Source organism: Scyliorhinus canicula, chromosome 7, assembly GCF_902713615.1.
Source record: "Scyliorhinus canicula chromosome 7, sScyCan1.1, whole genome shotgun sequence".
In the NCBI taxonomy this organism is placed as follows: Eukaryota; Metazoa; Chordata; class Chondrichthyes; order Carcharhiniformes; family Scyliorhinidae; genus Scyliorhinus; species Scyliorhinus canicula.
The window spans coordinates 42,012,562-42,035,098 of NC_052152.1; the positions used below are offsets into that span (position 1 = coordinate 42,012,562).

The 22,537-nt window shown below is 41.8% G+C and overlaps 1 protein-coding gene across 1 annotated transcript in view; it reads left to right on the plus strand.

Moving 5' to 3' along the window:
- Positions 1-22,537, plus strand: part of LOC119968895 (E3 ubiquitin-protein ligase DZIP3-like) — a 137,800-nt gene that overhangs the window by 46,200 nt on the left and 69,063 nt on the right. Inside the window, 8 exon segments of the mRNA XM_038801860.1 lie at positions 3,113-3,233; positions 4,433-4,555; positions 7,314-7,415; positions 8,886-8,978; positions 10,839-10,882; positions 14,332-14,441; positions 20,253-20,528; positions 22,228-22,536. Coding sequence (XP_038657788.1) covers positions 3,113-3,233; positions 4,433-4,555; positions 7,314-7,415; positions 8,886-8,978; positions 10,839-10,882; positions 14,332-14,441; positions 20,253-20,528; positions 22,228-22,536 — 1,178 coding nt within the window.

Here is a 22,537-nt window from a genome sequence, read left to right on the forward strand (position 1 = left end):
AAAATGTAAGAACTAATTTTGGGGGGAACCTATACGAACATACAAACTAGGAGCCAGGAGTAGACCATTCAGCGCCTCGAGTTTGTCCCGCTATTCAATAAGATCATGGCTGATCTGGTTGTAACTTCAGTCCCACTTCTGCCTAATCCCTTGATAATCAAGAATCTATCTGGCTCTGCCTTATAAAAAAAAAACTAGCATGCAATTACAGGATAGTAAATTTGGATAGGAAAAATATTTTTTTAAGTGTGGTTCTGTGAATTTATAATGTTAGAAGTTTATGTATAAATGTTGTGGGGGAAGCATAGTTTTGTAGACAGGGAGTGTGTGTTTCAGTGAAAGTGCAAGACTTCAAATGTGTAATGTCAGAGCATACAGCATTAACATTGTGGCAACAAGGCATTGAAGGGCAGCTTCATTTCTGAATAATAATCTGTATTATTGTCACAAATAGGCTTACATTAACACTGCAATGAATTTACTGTGAAAAGCCCCTAGTTGCCACAAAGGAAGAATTTAGAATGTATAAATTACCTAGCAAGCACGCCTTTCGGGACTTGTGGGAGGAAACCAGAGCGCCCGGAGGAAACCCACGTAGACACGGGGAGAACGTGGAGACTCCGCACGGACAGTGACCCAAGCCCGAATCGAACCTGGGACCCTGGCGCTGTGAAGCAACAGTGCTAATCATTGTGCTGCTGTGCCACCTTAGCCAAGACTAGCCTGCTTTGAAAATTGGTACTCCAGGAAAAAGATTGCTCTGGTTGCACTGCATCCTAAATCATGAAGATTCTTCCTAATGTGACCAGAGCTATTCATCACTTCTCCATTCCCAATGTCCAAAATAATTCAAACTGCTGATGATGCAGCGGCTTTTCAAATCATATATTTTAAAAGCATATTTGTTAACACAATTAGTAGTAGGCCATCCAGCCCCTTAAGCCTGTTGCATCATTCAGTTAAAGTCATGGCTGATCTGAGTTGTGGCCTCAACACCACTTTCCTGTCTGCCTTTGAGTCCCTTGTCGATTGAAAATCTACCTAATTTAGCACCAAATATATGCAATTATCCAGCCTCCACTGCTCCCTGTAGGAAGAGAATGCTAAAGATTAATGACCATCTGAGAGAATTTCTTCTGTGTTAAATAGAGAGCCCTAATTTTTAAACTCTCGTTCAAGAAACCTTCTCAGCAACCCGCCCTGTCAAGTCCCCTCAAGAACATTTATGTTTCAATAAGATCATCTCTGATTTTTTCAAACACTAATGGGTGTAAGCAGAACCGTTTCTCATATGATAACCCCTCTATCTTAGGAATCTAAGTCAAATGAACTTTCTCTGAACTGCTGTTGATATATCCTTTCTTATGAAAGGAGGCTAAAACTGTATGCAGTACTCCAGATGCGGTGTAACTAAGGCCCTGTACAGCTGTAACAACACTTCTCTACATTTATATTCTATTCTCCTTGCAATGAATGCCAACATTCCATTTGCCTTACCTACAAACTAACCTTTGGAGATTCATGTACCAGGACAGCCAGATCCCTCTGAACCGGAGAGTTCTGCAATCTCTCTCTATTTAAATATGTTGCTTTTCTATTCTTCCTGCCAAAGTGGACAAGTTCACATTTTGCTACATTTATACTCATCTGCCAATTTTTTGCCCTCTCAATTAACTATCTATTTGCCTTTGTAAACACTTTACCTCTTTACAGGGTGTGCCAGGCACTCACTGCTTTCAAAACAATAGGGCAATTCTTTCACTTCGACCATCAGGAAAGAGAGCGAGAACATTCTTTTCACTTCCAAGGTCTAAACGCTTCCGCCCAGTTCTTTCAGAAAGCATCACATAGAAACCAATCATTGACCGTTGTCAGGCAGAACACTGTCCCTGGCCAACTCACCGGTTACCAATTAACCAATCGAACTGAGTCCCTCCGTAGCTGGTTCCTAAGATTTACTCATTGCCAAAGAGTCTGGTTTCTCCCTTCCAAATTACAAAACCTGGGAACACAGTGGCAAGCAGGCTGTTTTTACTTTGAGACTTCTGCTTAAAGGCACATCCCAATTACAGGTCTTAGACTAAAATAATAAAAAATAAAATAAAATAAATGGGAACAAAGGAAATAAACAGGAAGGACTTTTACACTCTACACCATGAGTTCTTATGTTGTGCGATGACCTTTGTCGCACCTTCTCAAATGTCTTTTCAGAATCCAATCAATCGGTTGCCCATTATCCACCTTTCTTGTTACTTCCTCAAAAGATTCCACTAAATTAGTTAAACTTGATTTCCTTTTAATGAAACCATGTTGACTGCCTGACTGTAATATGATTTTCAAAGTACCTTGCTATAACTTCCTTAATAATGGTTTCTGGCATTTTCCCATGACAGGTGTCTAGGCATACTGGCCTTTAGTTTACTGCTTTCTGTCTCTCCCCTTTCTTGACTAGCGGTGTTACACTTGAAGCTTTCCAATCCACTGGGACCATTCAAAAATCTAGGGAATTTTGGAAGCTCACTATCAATACATCCAGTATCTCTGCATCCATTTATTTTAAGACACTATGATGCAAGCCATCAAATCCAGTGGATGTGTCGGCCTTTAGTTCTAATAATTTTTCCAGCACCCTTTCCATTGGGAGCGTGGTTGTTTGAAGTTCCTCCAACTGTTTAACCTGTTGATTTTCAAGAATTCTTCAGATTTCTTTGTGTCTTCTACAGTGAAACTAGACACAAAATACCTGTTTAATGCTTCTGCAGTTTCCTTGTTTCCCATTGTTGATTTCCCATTACCTGTATTAAAAGATGCCTTCTCACAGTTAAAAGTTCGTTTTTTGCATTTGTCTTACTCTATTGGATTGTGTAAGCAGCATTTCCAAAGATTTACTCTTTTTAAAAAAGAATCAAAGAATACTTGAAGTTTGGCAATTCACGTTAGTGAGATGTTGGTCCAAAGTGTCCTTTCAAATTTTCCATCAATTCAATATTACAGACTTCTGTAGCCATTTGATTATATGTTATACTGCTCTCCGCTCCGATCTAACCAAATTCATGTATGTTTATGTACTCCCATTAGTGGTGATCTAAGGTTGAAAATATTTTTTTTGCAGATTTAAAGGTGCTATGAAATGGTTTCAAAAATCCAAGCAAGAATTTGAACATAATCCCCCAACTATAGAGTGGACTGATGTGGTGTTAAAAGCAGAAGAAATTAAACCGGAAAATTTTGTAGTAAGAGTCCTATTTCTTTTTAAAAATTAATTAATGAGAAGTAAGCATCACCGACAAGGTCAACAATTAATGCCCAAGTCTAGCTATCCTTGAGAAAGTTGTACTGAGCCATTTTCTTTCATGTACATCTAGAGTGTGGTTAGGAAACGAGTTCGAAGATTTTGACCTAGTAAGGTCAAGACACTGGAAAGACTATGGGTGCAATTCAGTCACCTTGTCGTGCCCGACTTTGTGTCAGGACAAGGCTGTTGAATGTCTCAAGATTCATGCGCCTGAAATGTCTCGTGAGATTCAAAGCAGAGCCGCTTTGATAGTGAATTCCCCTTCCAGAAAGGTATTAGTGAACCAGATAGGTTTTAGAATGGTAGTTAGTTTCATGATGGTTACTACTAGTGGGATTTGAACTCGTGTCTCTGCAGCATTAGTTCAGGCCTCCAAATACCAGTCCATTGACATTACTACAATAGACTTGAGCACAAAAAGCAAGGCTGACGTTTCATTCGATATTAAGGAAATGCACAACTTGAATGAGATGTTGAACTGTGGCCTACCCTTTTAAGTGGATGTAAAATTTTGCATGGCACTAATTCAGAGCAGGGCGTTATTTCTGGTGTTTCTGGTGTTTTGCTTTCAGTGAAGTGTAACTGCACATCAGAAAAGACACTGCTCAGCCATGCAAAAACATACTCATTATCACTTTACCCTTCCAGATTTTTCAATAAAATTAATGTGGGTGGGTGGTGTCATATTGAAATGAAAATTAAATTAAATGAAAATCGCTTATTGTCACAAGTAGGCTTCAAATGAAGTTACTGTGAAAAGCCCCTAGTCGCCACATTCCGGCGCTTGTTCGGGGAGGCTGGTATGGGAATTGAACCGTGCTGCTGGCCTGCCTTGGTCTCCTTTCAAAGCCAGCGATTTAGCCGTGTGCTAAAAAATAGTGTGTTGGTGTATGCTATCTGAATTGAAGGTCAATAGATGTTGCTTCAGTATTAATGACTGATGAAAATGCAGCCAATCTGCTTGCATTGATCATGCTTTTAAGAGCACTTTAGTTAACACTCCTTTTGCTTTGTAACCATGCCACTTATCTGGAGTTACTATTGAGACTATAAAGTATGGAATATAGATAACCTGAGTTATGTTTTTATTTTGACAAATGATGTGACTACTGGAAGTTTGCTTTTATCATCCCATAGGTCAAAATAAATGAATATGTTGAAATGTGTAAACATGCTCCTGATCCTCTAGGCATCTGCCAAGATGCTAATTGTCAGGGATATTACAAGAGGGAAATATATGATTCTGATGCAGATTACAAGGTATGTCTTGATAAGAAAATCTAAAACAATCTGGATTTTGCTTAAAGGTCAGATCTTTGAAATGTTTTTCAAATACAGAGTATTTGTATGTTAAAAAGCTGTTGTAAAATGACTGCTTGCCAGCAGTTATGTTTTGATGTTTAACTTGCTCGAAAATCTTGTTACCAGATTGCCCCACTGACCTTGTAGAAGTTGTCATGGGATATAGTTCTTAATTGCCTTTGCTGCCAATGTAAAGATAAAAATAAATCTAGATTCTAAAGCTTGCTTTGTTAGAGCTTTTGAGAAATGTGAATGAGCAGTTATCAGATTGTTCATTAGAAAATCATGCTGAATATCTGCCTACTTCCATGATTTTAATTGGTTCAGGGAGCATCTATCAGTTTAAGGAGAGGTTACTGTAAATAATTGCATGATAATGTAATTCCACCTTTTTGTGCTGCTTTATTATGCTGCTTCCTTTTTCTGAGGGTCGCAAAGTGCTGATCTCAGAACAGATCTCCGGTTTAAATGAGCAGGTGCCCTTTTTGTTTTGAAAAGTAATTGCTGAAGCCTTTCTTTTCCTGCTCTCCCTCCACCCACCATTATTATTGCAGCTTTTCGAGAATCCTGTGACCGTTTGTTTGGTGCTGCCTTTTTTGGCCTCTGATGTCATCCTGCCGCATTCTGCTTTTTGGATGAAGAGAAACATTTTTGTTTTCTTCTTTGACATTGCGGACATCCCTGGAAAGGCCAGCAATTTGTTGCCAAAACACAAATTGTCCTTGAGAAGATGGTAGGCATGATGAGGGAGTTAAGGCTGCCCCAGAACCACCTGTATCCACCCAGCAGTATCTGCACCCCAAAATGCAGAGGCAGAAATACAGTAATTTACCCAGGAAAGAGTGCTTATCCAAGGGCCATCAGGACCTGCAACCAAGGCAGAGCTGAGTCTGTAGATATTTTAAGCAATTCGCTGATGTCTTATTTGTACAAGTAAGCATCTTCTTCTGCTTCGGTCAGTTTGGATTTGTGCCCAGAAGAAGCACCCCTTTTTGTTTTGAGCCAAGTGAGAATGATTTTGGGGACACCAATACAGCATGAAGATTGTATTCATTGACTTTAGAGAAGACTAATGTTTGCATGCTAAGGGAGGAAGTGTGGAGTTGTGCTGGAATTCGTGGGTGCCTGAGAAACATATATGAATATTAAGGACATGTACAAGAGTAAGATACCGTGTGGGTGGAGAGTGAGAGTTTAGAAGACAAAGTTGAATTGCGCTAACGATTGGCATTGAGCCCTTTCCTATTCCTGATTGTCATGGATATTCTAACTGAGCAAGTGAAACCGGAAGTTCCATGATGTTTGCAGGTGATATTGAGCTTTGTGGTGGGCGTGATGACTCATTATTAAGAGAATTGTGGAAAAACGCTGGATGACGGGGTCATGAAGATCAGCAAACCAAAGATCCAATTTTATAGACTATCAGTTTGAGCCAAGAGCAGAGGATCAAAGTGAATCCTGGAAAAAGTGAAGAGTTTCACGTGCCTGAGATCAATGGTGGCAGAAAATGGAAATTAGCAACAGATTGGGTCTGGTTGGAGTTATTGGAATAAGTGCAGTGGAGTGTTACATGATAGGAAAGTAGCAAGAATCTGATCTGCAAGACGATTGTGAGATGAACCTTATATAGTGAAGAAACTTGGGCAGTTCAAAAAAGAGGAATAATGACTGCATACTAATGAGATACGGATGCTGAGCTGGATGTGTGCAGCAATGAGAAAGGACAAAATCAGGAACCAGTACATCAGGGGTTTAGTGAAGGTTGTTGGAGCATCGAAGAAAATAGCCGAGATTAAAGTGGCATGGTTATCTGTCATGAAGATAGAGAGGAAATGTGATGAGGCAAGTGATGGGGATGGAACAGCCAGGAAGAAGGAGCCAGGTAGGCCGAATACCAGATGGAAAGTTGCAGTGGTGAGAGACTTGTATGCAGTGGGATTGGAAGAAGAATAAGTGACTGACAGGAGGAGCTGGAGAAAGGTGATCAACCGCTTTTGTGGTGACCCCCCAAGTATAATGGGAGAAACCAAAAGAAGAAAAGTGAATAACTTAAATCCCATCAATTTGGAGATGTAAGAAGAATACACAAATTATCGACAACCACCAACCAATTCCTATTATTTTTACTCTTAATTGACTTGAATGCAAGAAAGAAAAGAAAAAAAATCATGATTTGTTTTTGAGACGTTCCTTACTCTAAAAGCAGAGTAAATCCCATAAATTTTGTAAGCTTTATTCGCAAAGATTATATTGATGTTTGATTCAGGCTAATCCATGAATCTATCAACTCTTGCGGCAATATGCATATTTTTGAAACATGAAAAGAGAAGAAACTTGGTGCCAGACTTGTGGAGGACACTGGTTATACATTGCTATCCGTGTACTTCTGAAGATCAGGAATAAAAACCATGGACAGTAAAGGATCCAGCAGTTCTATTTATCATTGGGGCCCAGTTTGGCTATCAATAGGAAGCATTCAATGTTCATGCAATATTAACAAATGGCAAGTCCATTCTCCTATTTTCTGCTTGTACTATTAAATTAATTTCCCTAAAGTTCAACAGCCACATTTGTTCTTCTATCAAAAGGTTTCTGAAAATCTAATTTCTTATTCCTCTCTTTTCCTGCCTTCCGCTCAAAATACAGCAAGGAACATTTTTGTTTTTAAATCTTTAAAATTTGACACATCAACGCATGTAATCTTGTCTCGTTTCAGGGCTATGTTGAACTTTGCTGTGATAATCGCTGTTTGATCGCATATCATACTACTTGCTGGAAAAAGCTAAAGGACTGCCAGTATCGTGGAAAAGCTAATCAGGTGAGAAAGATTGAAATTTCATTTCTCTTTTCCCCTTTCCTTTATTTTAGCTGTTGTTGAAAGCAAGAGGATTGGTTACCAAATTCAATGCTCCCCACCACTAACACTGCTCCTGTAGTCCAGATGCAGTTTCTAGTGGCAAGGAAGATCAAGGTCAGATTTTCACTACCAAAGCAGGTAGCTCAAGTTAGGAAATTTCCCAACTTGGCAGACTCAGCCCCAATTTAAATGGCCCCATTTGACCCAATTTCTGCTCCAGAGAACCTGTAATTCCAGAGGCAGATATTAGATGCCCAAAAGCATGGCCAAGTGCCAAGACAGGCTGATTAGAAGGTCTGCATCTGTTATCTGGGATTTTATCCTAGTTGCTTTAGAAGCAGTCAAGCCCGCTAACCCTCAACACTCGACCCCCACCTACCTTCTGGCAAAGCCGGCGGGCCCCCTCATTCCACTTTAATAGTCACCCACCTAGTATCCCATGGGCAGACCTCAGGGGTCATGTGGAGATTTTTAAAAATGAACTTGTAACAATGTTACACAGACCTAACTCATACATGTTTGATAGTTGGGGGGGGGGGGGGGGGGGGGGGGGGGGGGACGGAAATCCCATTCATGAAACCTATTTAGAACTTTTAAATTGCCTCCAGTGGTTAATCTCTTATAAAACCAAATACATTTCTATTCCGCAGTCACATCCAAGACAGCTAATTCCTTGATATCCTCTTTTAAGTTGTCAACCAAACTGTGAACTAAGAATCTCCCGCAAGTGCTGGTAACTGTGGACCAGATGGCTTTTTTTTCTAATCTAACCAGATGGCCTGTCAATCAAAGCAGTCCAGCTGACTTTCTTTTTAGACCCTCACTTACAGCTTCCACCTGTCTATTTTCAAGTTTAGAAGAAGAAACTTTTGAAAAGATTCAGATCATGACAGTCCAAAGATGTGCGGGTTAGGTGGATTGGCCATGCTAAATTGCCCGTAGTGTAAGGTTAATGGGGGGATTGTTGGATTACGGGTATACGGGTTACGTGGGTTTAAGTAGGGTGATCATTGCTCGGCACAACATCGAGGGCCGAAGGGCCTGTTCTGTGCTGTACTGTTCTATGTTCTATGTTCTATTTAAAGATATCTGGCCCTCCCTTCACGATCTACTCCATCAATTTATGGCTCCCCACACTGGGTTAAAGTCTATGAAACAGCTAGAATTGATTCCACTTGAACGCAGCAGGTAGTTCAGAAGGTCCTGCTAAGTTCAGGAGTCTCAACTGTTTGAATCACACCCCCTCTGACAGCAAAAATTGTATCTGTCAGAAATGGAGTTGAGACTTCTGCAACCAGGTGCCACTGCCATTTTTAAAGGCCTACAAAACCTTTCTGACTGCGAAAATTTAGCCATAGGCCTCATTTTACATTTGTTTTGACATATTTCATAGTAAAATAACTCAAATTAATTTATTTTTATATATTTCAGGATTTCTGTTTAATGAAATGTATGAACAATGATTGTAAAGGTCTTGTCATAAAATGTGTGATTCACAATGCCGTAGGAAGCACGCAAACTGAGGTAAGAATTTTAGATATATAAGACTGTTAAAGGGCAGCATAGCTTAGAACACTCTCATTTCCTGCTTGCAGAATCTCCTCTGCCTATTCACTACCTGTCCTTCCAGAATCTCCTACACCTGTTCATTACCTGTACTTCCAGATTCGCCTAAACCTATTCACTACCTGTCCTTGCAGAATATCCTATGCCTATTCACTACCTGTCCTTCCAGAATCTTCTACACTTATTCATTACCTGTCCTTCCCGAATCTCCTACACCTATTCACTACCTGTCCTTGCAGAATCTACTACACCTATTCATAAAACCAGAAGACATAGGAGCAGAATTAGGCCACTTGGCCCATCGGGCCTGCTCCGCCATTCAATCATCTCTGATATTTTCTTATCTCCATTGTCCTGCCTTCTTCCCATAACCCCTGATCCCCTTATTAATCAAGAACCTACCTATCTCTGTCTTAAAGACACTCAGTGAATTGAGTTCCACAGATTCATCACCCTCTGGCTGGAGAAACTCCTCCTCATCTCTGTTTTAAAGGATCATCCTTTTAGTCTGAGATGGTGTCCTCTGGTTCTAGTTTTTCCTACAAGTGGAAACATCCTCTCCACGTCCACTCTATCCAGGCGTCGCAGTATCTTGCAAGTTTCAAATAAGATCCCCTCTTATCCTTCTAAACTCCAACGAGTACAGTCCCAGCGTCCTCAAACGTTCCTCATACAACAAATTCTTCATTCCAGGGATCATTCTTGTGAACCTCCTCTGGACCCTTTCCAAGGCCAGCACATCCTTCCTTAGATATGGGGCCCAAAACTGCTCACAATATTCCAAATGGGATCTGACCAGAGCCTTATACAGCCTCAGAAGTACATCCCTGGTCCTGGATTTTCACCCACTTGACATGAATGCTAACATTGCATTTGCCATCTTAACTGCCAACTGAACCTGACATTAACCTTAAGAGAATCGTGAACAAGGACTCCCAAGTCCCTTTGTGCCTCTGTTTTCCGAAGCATTTCCCCATTTAGAAAATAGTGTATGCCTAAATTCTCCTTCCAAAATGCAAAACCTCATACTTTTCCACATTGTATTTCATTTGCCCTTGTTTCCTCAATACTACCTGTCCCTCTACAGATCTTTGTATCATCTGCAAACTTAGCAACAGTGCCTTCAGTACCTTCTTCCAGGGGATTAATATATATTGTAAAAAAGTTGTGGTCCCAGCACAGACCCCTGAGGTATACCACTAGTCACAGGCTGCTATCCTGAAAAAGACCCCTTTTATCCCCACTCTCTGCCTTCTGCCAGTCAGCCAATCCTCTATCCATGCCAGGATCTTACCCTGAACACCGTGAGCTCTTAACTTATTTAACAGTTTCCTATGCGACACCTTGTCAAAGGCCTTCTGGAAATCTAAATAAATCACGCCCACTGGTTCTCCTTTGTCTAACTTCCTTGTTACCTCCTCAAAGAACTCTTAACAGATTTGTCAGACATGACCTCCCTTTGACAAAGCCGTGCTGACTCAGTCCTATTTTATCATGCACTTCCAAGTATCCCTGTGACCTAATGAATCAATTTTGTGTTTCCTTTGATCTTCTCTTGACCTTCCATTTATTATGTATCCTGCTGTCTGGAAAACTCTGCTGAAAAAACTGGAAGGCAAATATCATTACAAACCTGCTGTGTTTTGCCATTCCACACATTTCTTTCCCCGCTGGGAACTTGTCTTACCCTGTGAACCATTTCTTCATGAAATGCTACATGATTCCAAATGGTTGCGATTTATGGTTGTTGATGGTGTTTTGTCTCTTTCTATAACTTGTAAAGTTTAAATAAAAAACTTTTGTACATTTTTCTTACAGTTTGAACTTAAAGTTCCAGATTTGTCATCTCAGATTCCAGCTGCGTAAGTATTTTAAAATAACAAACTGCACTTTTTCTTTGCTTAGTATAATAAACACATTACATGTGAGAAACAGCTTGAACATTAGAAAAATCTACCGAAAGGACAATTTATGGGGTGGGTATTGTGGAGAAGTAGTAAATCAATAGGACCTGGTTGGGAGGGCTCGGATTTATGAGCTGAGTGAGTCGGTGGGGGGGGGGGGAAACCAGTGGTAGTGGGATACACAAAGTGTGAGAAGCAGGGGGTGGTAGGGTGCATCAGAATGCAAGGTTCAAAGAACATGTGGGGAAGATGTGGCAAAGCTGCCAAATATTTTGTCGTCAATGATTTTGAATTTGGGCCAAAGGCAGTGAAGATCAGGATGATGAACTAAGGAAACTGCTTTTCTCTGCAAAGATAACTCGCCAGTCCCACTTCATCTGCCCTTTCCTTGTAGCTCTGCAAATCTTTTCTCGTCATGCATTTATCCATTCTCCCTTTGAAAGCCACAGTTGAATCTGCCTCGACTGTACACTTGGGTATTGCATTTCAGATGTTAACTACTTGCTGCATTGAAAGAAAATGTCCTCATGTCACCATTAGTTGCTTTAAAATCAGCGTCCTCTGGTTTTCGACCCTTCCAGCAACAAGAATCGGTGTTTAAGCTATCTAGATTCCTCATGGTTTTGACCACTTCAATCAAATTTCTCAACCTTCTGTTAGGAGAATAACACCAGCTTCTCCAATCTATCCACATTGCTGAATTCCCTAATCGGTGGAACTATTCTCTTAAATACTTTCTGCACCATCTCGAAAGCCTTCAAATAGTTACTAAAGTTGCAGTGTCCAGAATTGCACACAATGCTTCCGATAAGGTCAAACCATAACATACTATCAGAACATCCTTGCTTTTGTGCTCTATGGTTCTATTTATAAAGCCCAGATCCATGTCTTTTTGCCATTTTCTTAACTTACCGATCCATGTCTTTTTGCCATTTTCTTAACTTACCTTGAACAATTTGTGTCATATACCTGAAGGCCTCTCTATTCCTGCACACCATTTAGAATTGTGCCCTTTATTTTGTATTGCCTATCTTATTCTTCCTACCAGATAGCATTACATCTATATTAAATTTCATCTGGTACGTGTACACCCATTCCATTAGCCTGTTTATGTTCTTTTGCAGTCTTATCACTAACCTCTCCTCACAGCTCATGGTATTTCCAAATTTTGTGTTAGAACATAGAACAGTACAGCACAGAACAGGCCCTTCGGCCCTCAATGTTGTGCCGAGCCATGATCACCCTACTCAAACCCACGTATCCACCCTATACCCGTAACCCAACAACCCCCCCCCTTAACCTTACTTTTATTAGGACACTACGGGCAATTTAGCATGGCCAATCCACCTAACCCGCACATCTTTGGACTGTGGGAGGAAACCGGAGCACCCGGAGGAAACCCACGCACACAGGGGGAGGACGTGCAGACTCCACACAGACAGTGACCCAGCCGGGAATCGAACCTGGGACCCTGGAGCTGTGAAGCATTTATGCTAACCACCATGCTACCCTGCTGCCCCTGTTTCCTGCAGGCTTTGAAATTGTACACTGCACAACGAAGGCTATGATGTGGAGATGCCGGCATTGGACTGGGCTGAGCATAGTAAGAAGTCTTACAACACCAGGTTAAAGTCCAACAGGTTTGTTTTAAACACTAGCTTTCGGAGCACTGCTCCTTCCTTCACCTGAGGAAGGAGCAGTGCTCCGAAAGCTAGTGTTTGAAAAATACCTGTTGGACTTTAACCTGGTGTTGTAAGACTTCTTACTGAACGAAGCTAGGTCATTAATGTAGATTTTTTAAAAAGCCGTGGTCCAAGTACAGACCTCTGGGGAACCTCGCACTGTACTTTCCGACAATCTGAAAAGCGACCATTCACCATCACTCTTGTTTCCTGTCACTCAACAGCTCATCCATCCTGCCACCTTACCTTTTATTCCATAAGTTTCAACTTTGGCTCAGTCTATTATATGACACTTTATTACAGGCCATATACAACACATCAACCATAGTTGCCTCATCAAAATACTCAAACAAGTTAGTTAAACACATAGATGACAGAAATCTACAAAAGCTGGAACTTATGTAGGGAGGAGAATGTTTAACAAGTTAAGTCTTGAAATCGAAGCAGGTGGAGGCAAAATGTATTTGAGACAGAATTACGTGCAATGAATCCAAAGATGTGCCGGTTAAGTGGATTGGCCATGGTCAATGCGCGAGGTTACAGGGGTAGGCCGACGGGGTGGGTCTGGGTAGAGTCTAGATAGAGTGTACTTTCAGAGGTTCGGTGCAGCCTCGATAGGACGAGTGCACTGTGGGATTCGATTTGAGCAGGTATAGATTTGAAGTACAGCTCAGGGTAAATTTACACTGTGTAGTAAAGCCTGTTAGGGCAGGCAGAGACTTGGGAACAAGTGTATGATACCCTCAAAGCAGTTTCATTTATAAATTAAAGCAGAATACTGTGGATGCTGAAGATCTGAAATAAGAAAGCTCAGTAGGTCTGCAGCATCTGTACAGAGAGAAACAGAAATGGAGTTAACACTTTTGAGTCCACTGTGACTTATTTTCCATATTATTGGACTTGAAGCGTTAACTGCGTTTCTGTTTCTCTAAAGATGCTGCAAGGCCTGCTGAGGTTTTCCAGTACTTTTTGTTGTGATTTAAAAATAAATCATATTTGTGGTCAGCTGCTTTTTGTGATGATTGTCAGCTTACTTATTGTATTTTAGTTAACTGGAAATGTTACTCAGACTGGTTTTTGATTGTTTTTCTTTTTCTTGCCACTGTGGACCTTGAATCATATACTTTACTTCCAGATTGCAATTTGTCAGAACATTCAGCTCAGCTTATACTTTTATCCCAAGAGCAGGAGAGACATTTTGAATATCTGAGGAGCTGCAATTTGCTCATGCAAATGATCTAAGATGGGGGAGCAAAAGTAATCTAGAGTGAAAAGGGTAGCAAAGAAACAAAAACATAACCAATATTTGAATAATCTTCATGTTTTATGCCGGAATTTTTACCTCTCCTTCCTGTACACCTTTTCCCTACTGATTTGCACCCGATTTAGAACTTTATGTGGTATAACATGGTAATGACAAATTTACAACACCACATGACAATGAAAGGTTCAAAGTGCAAAACAACAAGCACTTGTATTTGTATAATACTTTGTAGCTATTTATATCATACCTTTAAAGTAATAAAATGTCTCAAGGAGCAGTATAAGGAAAAATTCAATAATAACCTGTAATTAATAACCTGCAAAACTGTATTTTATTTTTATCACAAAATTGGGATACTATGCTTAAATTTAAGTCTTATAAATTGGTTCACTATATTCAGTTTATTTTGCAAAATAAGCTGAATCTCCTTTTGATCTAATATTTTGTCCCTCCTTTGACAGAAAAAATGAACAAAAAGAAGTTGCCCTGGAGGAGTCCAGTAAATGCAATGAGCAGAATAACATTGAGATAGGATCGGAAGAGAAAGGAGCAGATCTGTCTCTGCCGACAGGTTTGTCTGCTCTAATTATTTTAGTCATGGCTATTGTTCCTTTCCAGTTCTTAGCCTTGTATTTAAATTCCATCGCAGCTGCACTCCCATCCCTAGAACCTCCTCCAACCCTAGAACAGACAATTCTGTGTTCCTTCATCTCTGAACTTGTGCATTGTTCACTTTCTTAGTTCTATGGTTGATGAGTGTATCATCAGTCATTGAAGCTCGAAGCTTTGGAATTCTCCCTTAACTTAACTCTTCTCCTTTTTATGTTCTTCCTTAAACCCCCCCCCCCCCCCCCCCCCAAACCCCCAGCCAGGATTTACGCAGACATGAATTAGTGCAGGTCCTGACGAATGGGGACCTGGTGTCATGGACTCTGTGGGGGTACTGTGTAAGTACCCTCTCTGCATTTCTAGGGTACCAAGGGGTTCCTTCAGGTGAGGTGGGGGTCAGGGGAGCTTGGGCTGGGCTGGAGGGGCTCGAGTTGGGGCGGGGGTCTTTCCTGAGATCGGGGTCGTGTGGCAGGTCTTCCCTCTGGAGCTTTGAAAATCATTAAACTTTCTTTCCAAATGTAAAATTGTCGTTAAATGTCTTCCCTCTGATGTGTTGGAACGCTTTAATGTCTATCTCAGCATGTCAGTATCAGTAATTTGTCAGATGAAGGTGAAAATGTTCCCTTTGGTGTGTTGGAAAGCTTTGAAGTGCTTTTCACAGTCAATTTCAATCCTCTTTAACGTTTTCTAGCTTCTGGGCATGCTGCATAGCCTAAAAGTTTTGAACTGCATTGGTCTATTATCTTTTACAAATCTCTTGATTGCCAAGTGCAGGCTATTTCAACAGAGGATTTAGCTTTGTTATGATAGCCTGTCATAATCCATTAACGCCAAAGTTCCTTCTCTTTTGAGCAGGTGTTCTTTCATAAGCCGTTTTTTAAAAAAGAAACTGTTTATCTGTTCTGCAGCGCTTCCTAAAAAGAGCATGTATGGGGCAGCACTCAGACAGAAAACCTGCCCTTTCTAGGAAGCACTTCATAACAAGCAAACAGGGCTGGATTCTCCGTTGCCCGAAGCATAAATCGGGAATGGAGATCAGGCGAAGAATGGTTACCGATGCCGAAATCGCGGCAGATGCCGATTTGACGCCTCCAAATTGCCGTCATTGACATGCGCACAGTCGCAACCCCGTTTTAATATAATTATCGGGCCCACCTGCGTTGCCAAATCGGCACCGGAGTAATGTTGTCAATTAATAATGATGCACTTTAGAGTCACCTGGTATCAAATGATACCAGCACAAGGCTTTATCGGATATCGATCAAAGGACCACACAACCAGTTAGTTCAAGTTCAAAGATGGTTTATTTACACACAAGGATTACTTCGACATGCAACACAAAACACTACAAGTTAAACTACACCTAACAACTACTAATAACCTATACTTAACTTCAGGGCAACCGGCTCTATGCAGATAGACAAGGCCTTTGTCCGGATCTTGCGACAAGGCCTTTGTCCGGATCGTGTGTGGCTGGGTGAAGAAGTGGCTCGGTTTCTCCTGGGCTCATCCGTCTGGGAGCGATCGTTGGTCTTGAACTTTTCAGTCTGGTCGTTATGCTGCGCTTGGGTTGGCATAGACCGGATCCAAGAGAGACCGAGCACATGGCTGTGTCTCTTCTTATCCCTCTGGTATTTTGCGCTCTTTGGGGTGGTCCTTAACTTGGACCCAATAATTCGACAGGCTTCAATCACTGCCTTCGATTTTGGCCAATAAAGGGGTGGGTGCCTTGATGGCTGGGCATGTCCTTAGCGGACATTGACCGTGGCTGTTTGGGCTCCCTGAGTAAAGGGAGTGACGCCGATTAGTCTGTATCTGTATCGGTTTCTTGAGTGCAGTCCTATTGTTCTGGGGAAATGGGCTATTAGAATGCAAACGAGCGGGGGGTTTCGATCGCATCTAGCTATCTGATTTGCAAATACACACAAGCTCTGAGTCTGTCTGAGTCCTGGGTTGGCCATAATCCCCATGGTCCTTTGCAGGTGCCCATCTCAGATGGCTGCACCTGCGATGTTCCATCTCTGATGGGCCGAGTTCCTGACGGCACGGGCCATGTGTGGTCTCAGCGGTCATGACCCTGGCGTGGCAGCTGCGGAGTGAGAGAAAGGGCGTGCGGACTGTGACTATCACCGCCATACTCTATTGAGAGCCATGCCACTGGCTGGAGAATTTCTGCCAGGACTGGGGGACGAGTAGTGGAGGCTGACCAGAAGGTGGGTTGTGGGATCGGGGTGGACGCGTATACGGTTTAGCACAATCGGCTCCATTTTTTCCGGCGCGATTGGTGCTCGTGTGGGGGTGTGTAGGCAACGCACGGCTGCAGCTTGTCAGCCTTGTGCATGTCCAGCACGGACCCACCGTTTTTGCACGCTCTGCGGGTGTTTCATTAATGGCCACCTCTAGTATGGCACTGCTGAACTGTTGGCCTTGTGATTGCAGCTGTTGGATGCAGTCTACCTTGACTGAACAGCATCCTGACAGAGACCATTAATTGGCCACCGTCACTATTTGCCGCCCCAGGGTCCCCCGCTGGGTGAAGTGGCCTTGGTTCCCACTTTCAGAACCAGCAGCAGCAGGATTGAGTCACCTCCACAGAATCCAGCCCATTAAGTGTGAACCTGTACTACAGAACATGCCTCATCTCTCTGTTCCCACACATGCGTGGCAGCTCTTCATCCACAGTATAATTAAATTATGACGTTTTCGTTTTGGACATGCCCAAAGCTCAGGGGATTCTGGCAGGGGTTTGCAGACGTCGTGTCCATGGTGTTAAAAACAAGGGTGGGACCGAGGCTGCTAGGTGACAATTTTCGGGGTGTCGGAAGATCTGGAAATCCAGGAGGAGAAAGAGGTGGGCATTCTAACCTTTGCTTCCCTGGTGGCCCGGAGACGGTTACTATTAGCTTGTAGGGACTCAAAGTCCCCAAAGTCAGAGACTTAGCTATTGGATATGGCTGGCTTTCTCTGTTTGGAGAAAATCAAGTTCGCCTTGAGAGGGTCAATGTTAGGGTTCGCCCGGAGGTGGCAACCGTTTGTCAACTTCTTTGCAGAAAATTAATTGTCAGCAGAAAGCGGGGGGGGGGGGGGGGGGGGGGGGGGGGGTTAGTTTAGCTTGGAGTAGGGGGTTAATAAAGGTGGGACCTGTAAGGGAGGAAGCAAGCTTTTGCACTATGTTTATAGACTCTTGCACATTGTTTATTTTGTAAAACCAAAAATACCTCAATAAAATTGTTTATTAAAAAAAAAATTATGACGTTGTCAGAATTTTATTTTGATTTTGAAGCCCCGTGATGGTCCAGAGTGGGTTTATCAGGTTTTTTTGTTTTGCTGTGTTTTAAAGATCTACTTCATGCAATTAATTATTTGTACCAAGATTGGTTCTTTAGTTTGCTAGATACCATGCGACTCGAGCATCAAATATGCTGTAAATAAATTAAGATTACTGGGGATTTCCTTTTTCATTTCACACATGCCCTCCACTCTTCTCCTACACACCAAAACCAATGCTCTTAATCACCTGCTTTCTCGAAGAATAAACACAAATATATGTTGCACTATATATCAAATAACAACAAGGGATCAATTTAAACATGAGGTGTAACCTGCAGTAAAATTGCTCTTAAGTTGAATTTTCATTGTTGCCTTGTCATTGCATCTTTGATATTGTTATGGGAGCGGTGTTTTCACAACCCCAAAATGTATCATGGAGTTCAACCAACCTCCCCCTTTAATGGATTGTTGCTTTTGAAGCACACGGCTTGTTCCCCAGGTGTGGTATTACAATTATGGACACGTGGGTTTTTAAACACAAAACAATGTTTATTCCATGAATTCAACTTAACCTTTTAAGTAAACATTGGATCACTTAACACCCCGTTACTTCAAAGATAACCCCAAAAATAATACAACACTAAAGAATCCCTCAAAATGTTCCTTCAAACCTCCAAAAGACTTCACCTTTAACAACAGACATGAGGTTACATTCAATATACTTATAGTCTTTGGATTTTCAGACATCAACAGACCAGTTCTGTGTTTTCTTCTTGCAGCTTTTTGCAAAACACACAAACACTCCCAGCTTTCTCCTCAAACCTGAAACCAAAAAAAGAAGTGAGCTCAGCTCAGCTCCCCCCACCCTCTGACATCACTTCAGTAATATGAGCTGCTCCATTTCTTAAAGATAGCAGCACGGTAGCATTGTGGATAGCATAATTGCTTCACGGCTCCAGGGTCCCAGGTTCGATTCCGGCTTGGGTCACTGTCTGTGCGGAGTCTGCACATCCTCCCCGTGTGTGCGTGGGTTTCCTCCGGGTGCTCCGGTTTCCTCCCACAGTCCAAAGATGTGCAGGTTGGGTGCATTGGCCATGATAAATTGCCCTTAGTGTCCAAAATTGCCCTTAGAGTTAGGTGGGGTTACTGGGTTATGGGGATAGGGTGGAGGTGTTGACATTGGGTAGGGTGCTCTTTTCAAGAGCCGGTACAGACTCGATAGGCCGAATGGCCTCCTTCTGCACTGTAAATTCTATGTAAAATTTCTTAAAGGTACTCTCACATGACAGATACATTCTAGATTTTTTAAAATCTCTTTTATAAATGGGTGTAGTTCTAGTTTTCTGTGGTTTGGGAGTTGGGGGGAAATTGTTCAATTGTTTTTATACTAAAACACTATACTCGGTCTGAATTTGGTATTGATGTCATTATAGGAAACAAATTTGTAGAAATTACCAGGGAAATCTTTGTTTGGTACAGGCAAATCTTTGTTTAGTACATATTCTATGTAATTTTATTGAATTAAAGTTGACTAGGACGTGCCAATTTATATTTACTAATTTACGTCATGCATATACACATCTGTGCATGCAAAATGGGATTGGACTTTCCAAAAGAGTTGCAGTTCTTTGGGATATGATATTTCAATGATAGCAGAAATTTACAGGATATTGCAGTTGTTTTGAAGGGAATAGATAGGATAGATGCGGGCAGGTTGTTTCCACTGGCAGGTGAAAGCAGAACTAGGGGACATAGCCTCAAAATAAGGGGAAGTAGATTTAGGACTGAGTTTAGGTTTGTGAATCTATGGAATTCCTTGCCCAGTGAAGCAGTTGAGGCTCCTTCATTACATGTTTTTAAGGTAAAGATAGATAGTTTTTGGAAGAATAAAGGGAAAGTGGAACTGAGTCCACAAAAGATCAGCCATGATCTCATTGAATGGCGGAGTAGGCTCGAGGGGCCAGATGGCCTACTCCTGCTCCTAGTTCTTATGTTCTTATGTTTCAAAAAGACCATGTGGTAATCCCAAACTCAACCTAAAATGTTGCTGCAGTATGATGCATCTGTTTGAAATATGAATGTAATACATGCAACAATAATAATCTTTATTAGTGTCACAAGTAAGCTTACATTAACGCTGCAAAGTTACTGTGAAAACCCCCTAGTCACCACACTACAGTCTACATACAGTGCCTGTTCGGGTACACTAAGGAAGAATTCAGAATGTCCAGTTCACCTAGTAAGCACATCTTTCGAGACTTGTGGGAGGAAACTGGAGCACCCGGAGGAACCCCACGCAGAAACTGGGAGAAGGAGCAGACTTTGCACAGACAGTAATGGGCTTGATATACATGTCACACTGTACTTCAATGTAAGGGATTGTAGAATTTGGTGAGGGGGGTTTCAAATGCAGTTTACTTGCTTATATGAATATATAAGCATGTGGCTTACTGTATAACTTAAATTGATTTAACTTGATTGAAAATTGTGTTACCTCTTGCAGATAAGTGTCGTTTGTTCCGTGAGGTCACTCTGAAAAGAAAGTTGATTGAAAATGCCATTGCAGAAATCGGAAAAATGTCTGAACTAGTGACCCGCTGTGGCTTGAAGGAAGCATTTATGGAGAAAAGCAGTGAAATTACAGCAGAAATGATTGTGGACCATGTTTTGGGGTGGAACTGCAATTTTAAAATCCGCCGATTCCTAATTCTATTTAAAGATGAGGATCTTTCTAATCACCCAGAATTAAAGGAATGGATGGGATTTATCTTGGAACTAGGTAAGATTTGAGTTTTCCCTACAATACAGAGACCTTGACATAATTGAAAATCACCATTTTAATTAGAATGACAAATTTGATGTGAATGGATTTTTAGAAATCTTGTCAGGGCTAGGGTTGGTGAAGTACTGCAAACGTGTGATTCCTCATCCACCTTGTCATCTGTTCATGTCTTTCATCTCGTAGAAAGTCATGTCAATTAGTTTCATAGCAAATAGTCTTTCACCTTAAAGACATCATCGCCATTAAGCACAATAATTGTTGCTATACTGTAGAACTTTATTTTCCCCAGCATCTTGCTCTGAATTCAGTGATAATCTTAATATGGGTCTCGATTCAACCAAAACATTTCTATGTTTGGTTTCAAGAGCATTTAACAGGGTGTTTCTCAGCACCTGCATTGCCAAGAAAGGCCCGGCTATCCAATGGTACTTTGCTGGGTTTTTCTGGCATTGGCGAGGAATGTCCCATCAAGGCCACACTTGCGTAATTTCTTGCAGCTACTGCTGAGAGATTACTCGCGGATTGGGGTAGTTCGACCCCCCTCCGGACACCCCCACTTTACCCAACTTAACTCTTCTGGAGTCCTAGAGCCCTACCTCACTCTACCTCTTATGAGCAAGGACATCTGGCACGGGCAACCTCGGCACCTGTGCACTGCCATTTTCCTGCCTGGCAGTGCCATATGGACTCCCTGGCAGCGACAGAAAGGCACTGCCGGGGTGCCTGGGTGGAAGTACCAGGCTGGCAGTGCCCAGGTGCCATTGGGAGTTCCAGGGCACCACCCTGACTAATGCCCAACCATCTGGAGGTCTCCAATGGCCTGGGAGACTCTTTCCCCCCCCCCCCCCCCCCCCCGCCCCCCCCTCCCCTCCCCCCCCCTCTTGGGGGCATTATGATTGGTCCACGTTTAAGTGGACCAGTACTAAACGGCGCCCTGGCGAGGTCGCTCAGGCGCAGCTGGTGAATCCCGGGCGATTCCAGCAAATGCACATTTAAATGAGCCCAGCGAGATACAGATCTCAAGACTGTTAAAGCTCACGAGAAGTTTTGAGCATCGCGAACGGCCTCAGCCCGACAGCAAGTTGGGCGCGACGAGGTCGTTGAATCACGCCTTTGAGCTACTGATATTATTGTTTTTCTGCTGTCACGGGTACATATATTCAAGAGTATTTTTTTTTGCTTCGTTTTATTTTTCTATATATGCAAGTACCTATTATCACTTATTAAGCCCAGTCTGCATTTTCTTGTATCTTAATAATAGTTGTGCCATTTGTTCTTATCCCATTAAGTTCCTAAGACACTGGCAGGTTATTCAAATTTTAATTGCTCTCGACCCAGGAGACACAATAGGTCAGAGCCAGCCACTTGAAATGGGCTTTAGCGAATTAACAGCCACTATTTCACTGTTCCTTCCTTTGAAATTCACAGAATGATAGTTCAAGCTCTTTTTTTTAAAAACCTGTTTCCTAGTCTCATTATTATTTTATTAGCTTTGAAATTAAAGATTTTGGCAATATTATCTAAATCAGTGGAAAATAAAAGCTGATGCAACAAAAACAGTTTTCTGATTTGCTATGAGCCCGTTTTGAATAGCTGATGCAGACCATTTTTACCTCCTTTATGTGTCTGAATGAGATTTCCTAATGCCTCCCATTTGTGTCCAAACGTAGTGATCTCTTTCATGTTTTTCGTTCAGGTGATCAATGCAGCTTGTGCTTCCTATATAGCTACAAGAAAGCTATAATCCAGATTCTTTTTGAAATGGAAAATCTCTTCATCTTTGCTCAAAAGCTGCTGTCAAGGAAAGCTCTATGTAAAGAGGAAATAAAGGTGCTCAATGCAACCCCATTTGAACAAAGGCCGGATGTTCTGATGGAACAAATGACCACTCAGAAAGATCTTTGGCAGATGGGAGAGCTAGTGTTTGCCCTGGCTGACGAACGAGAGCGGATTCCCAACCTGAAGTCTTTATTTGAAGAGTTTGACCGAGAGTTTGAGAAATTCAG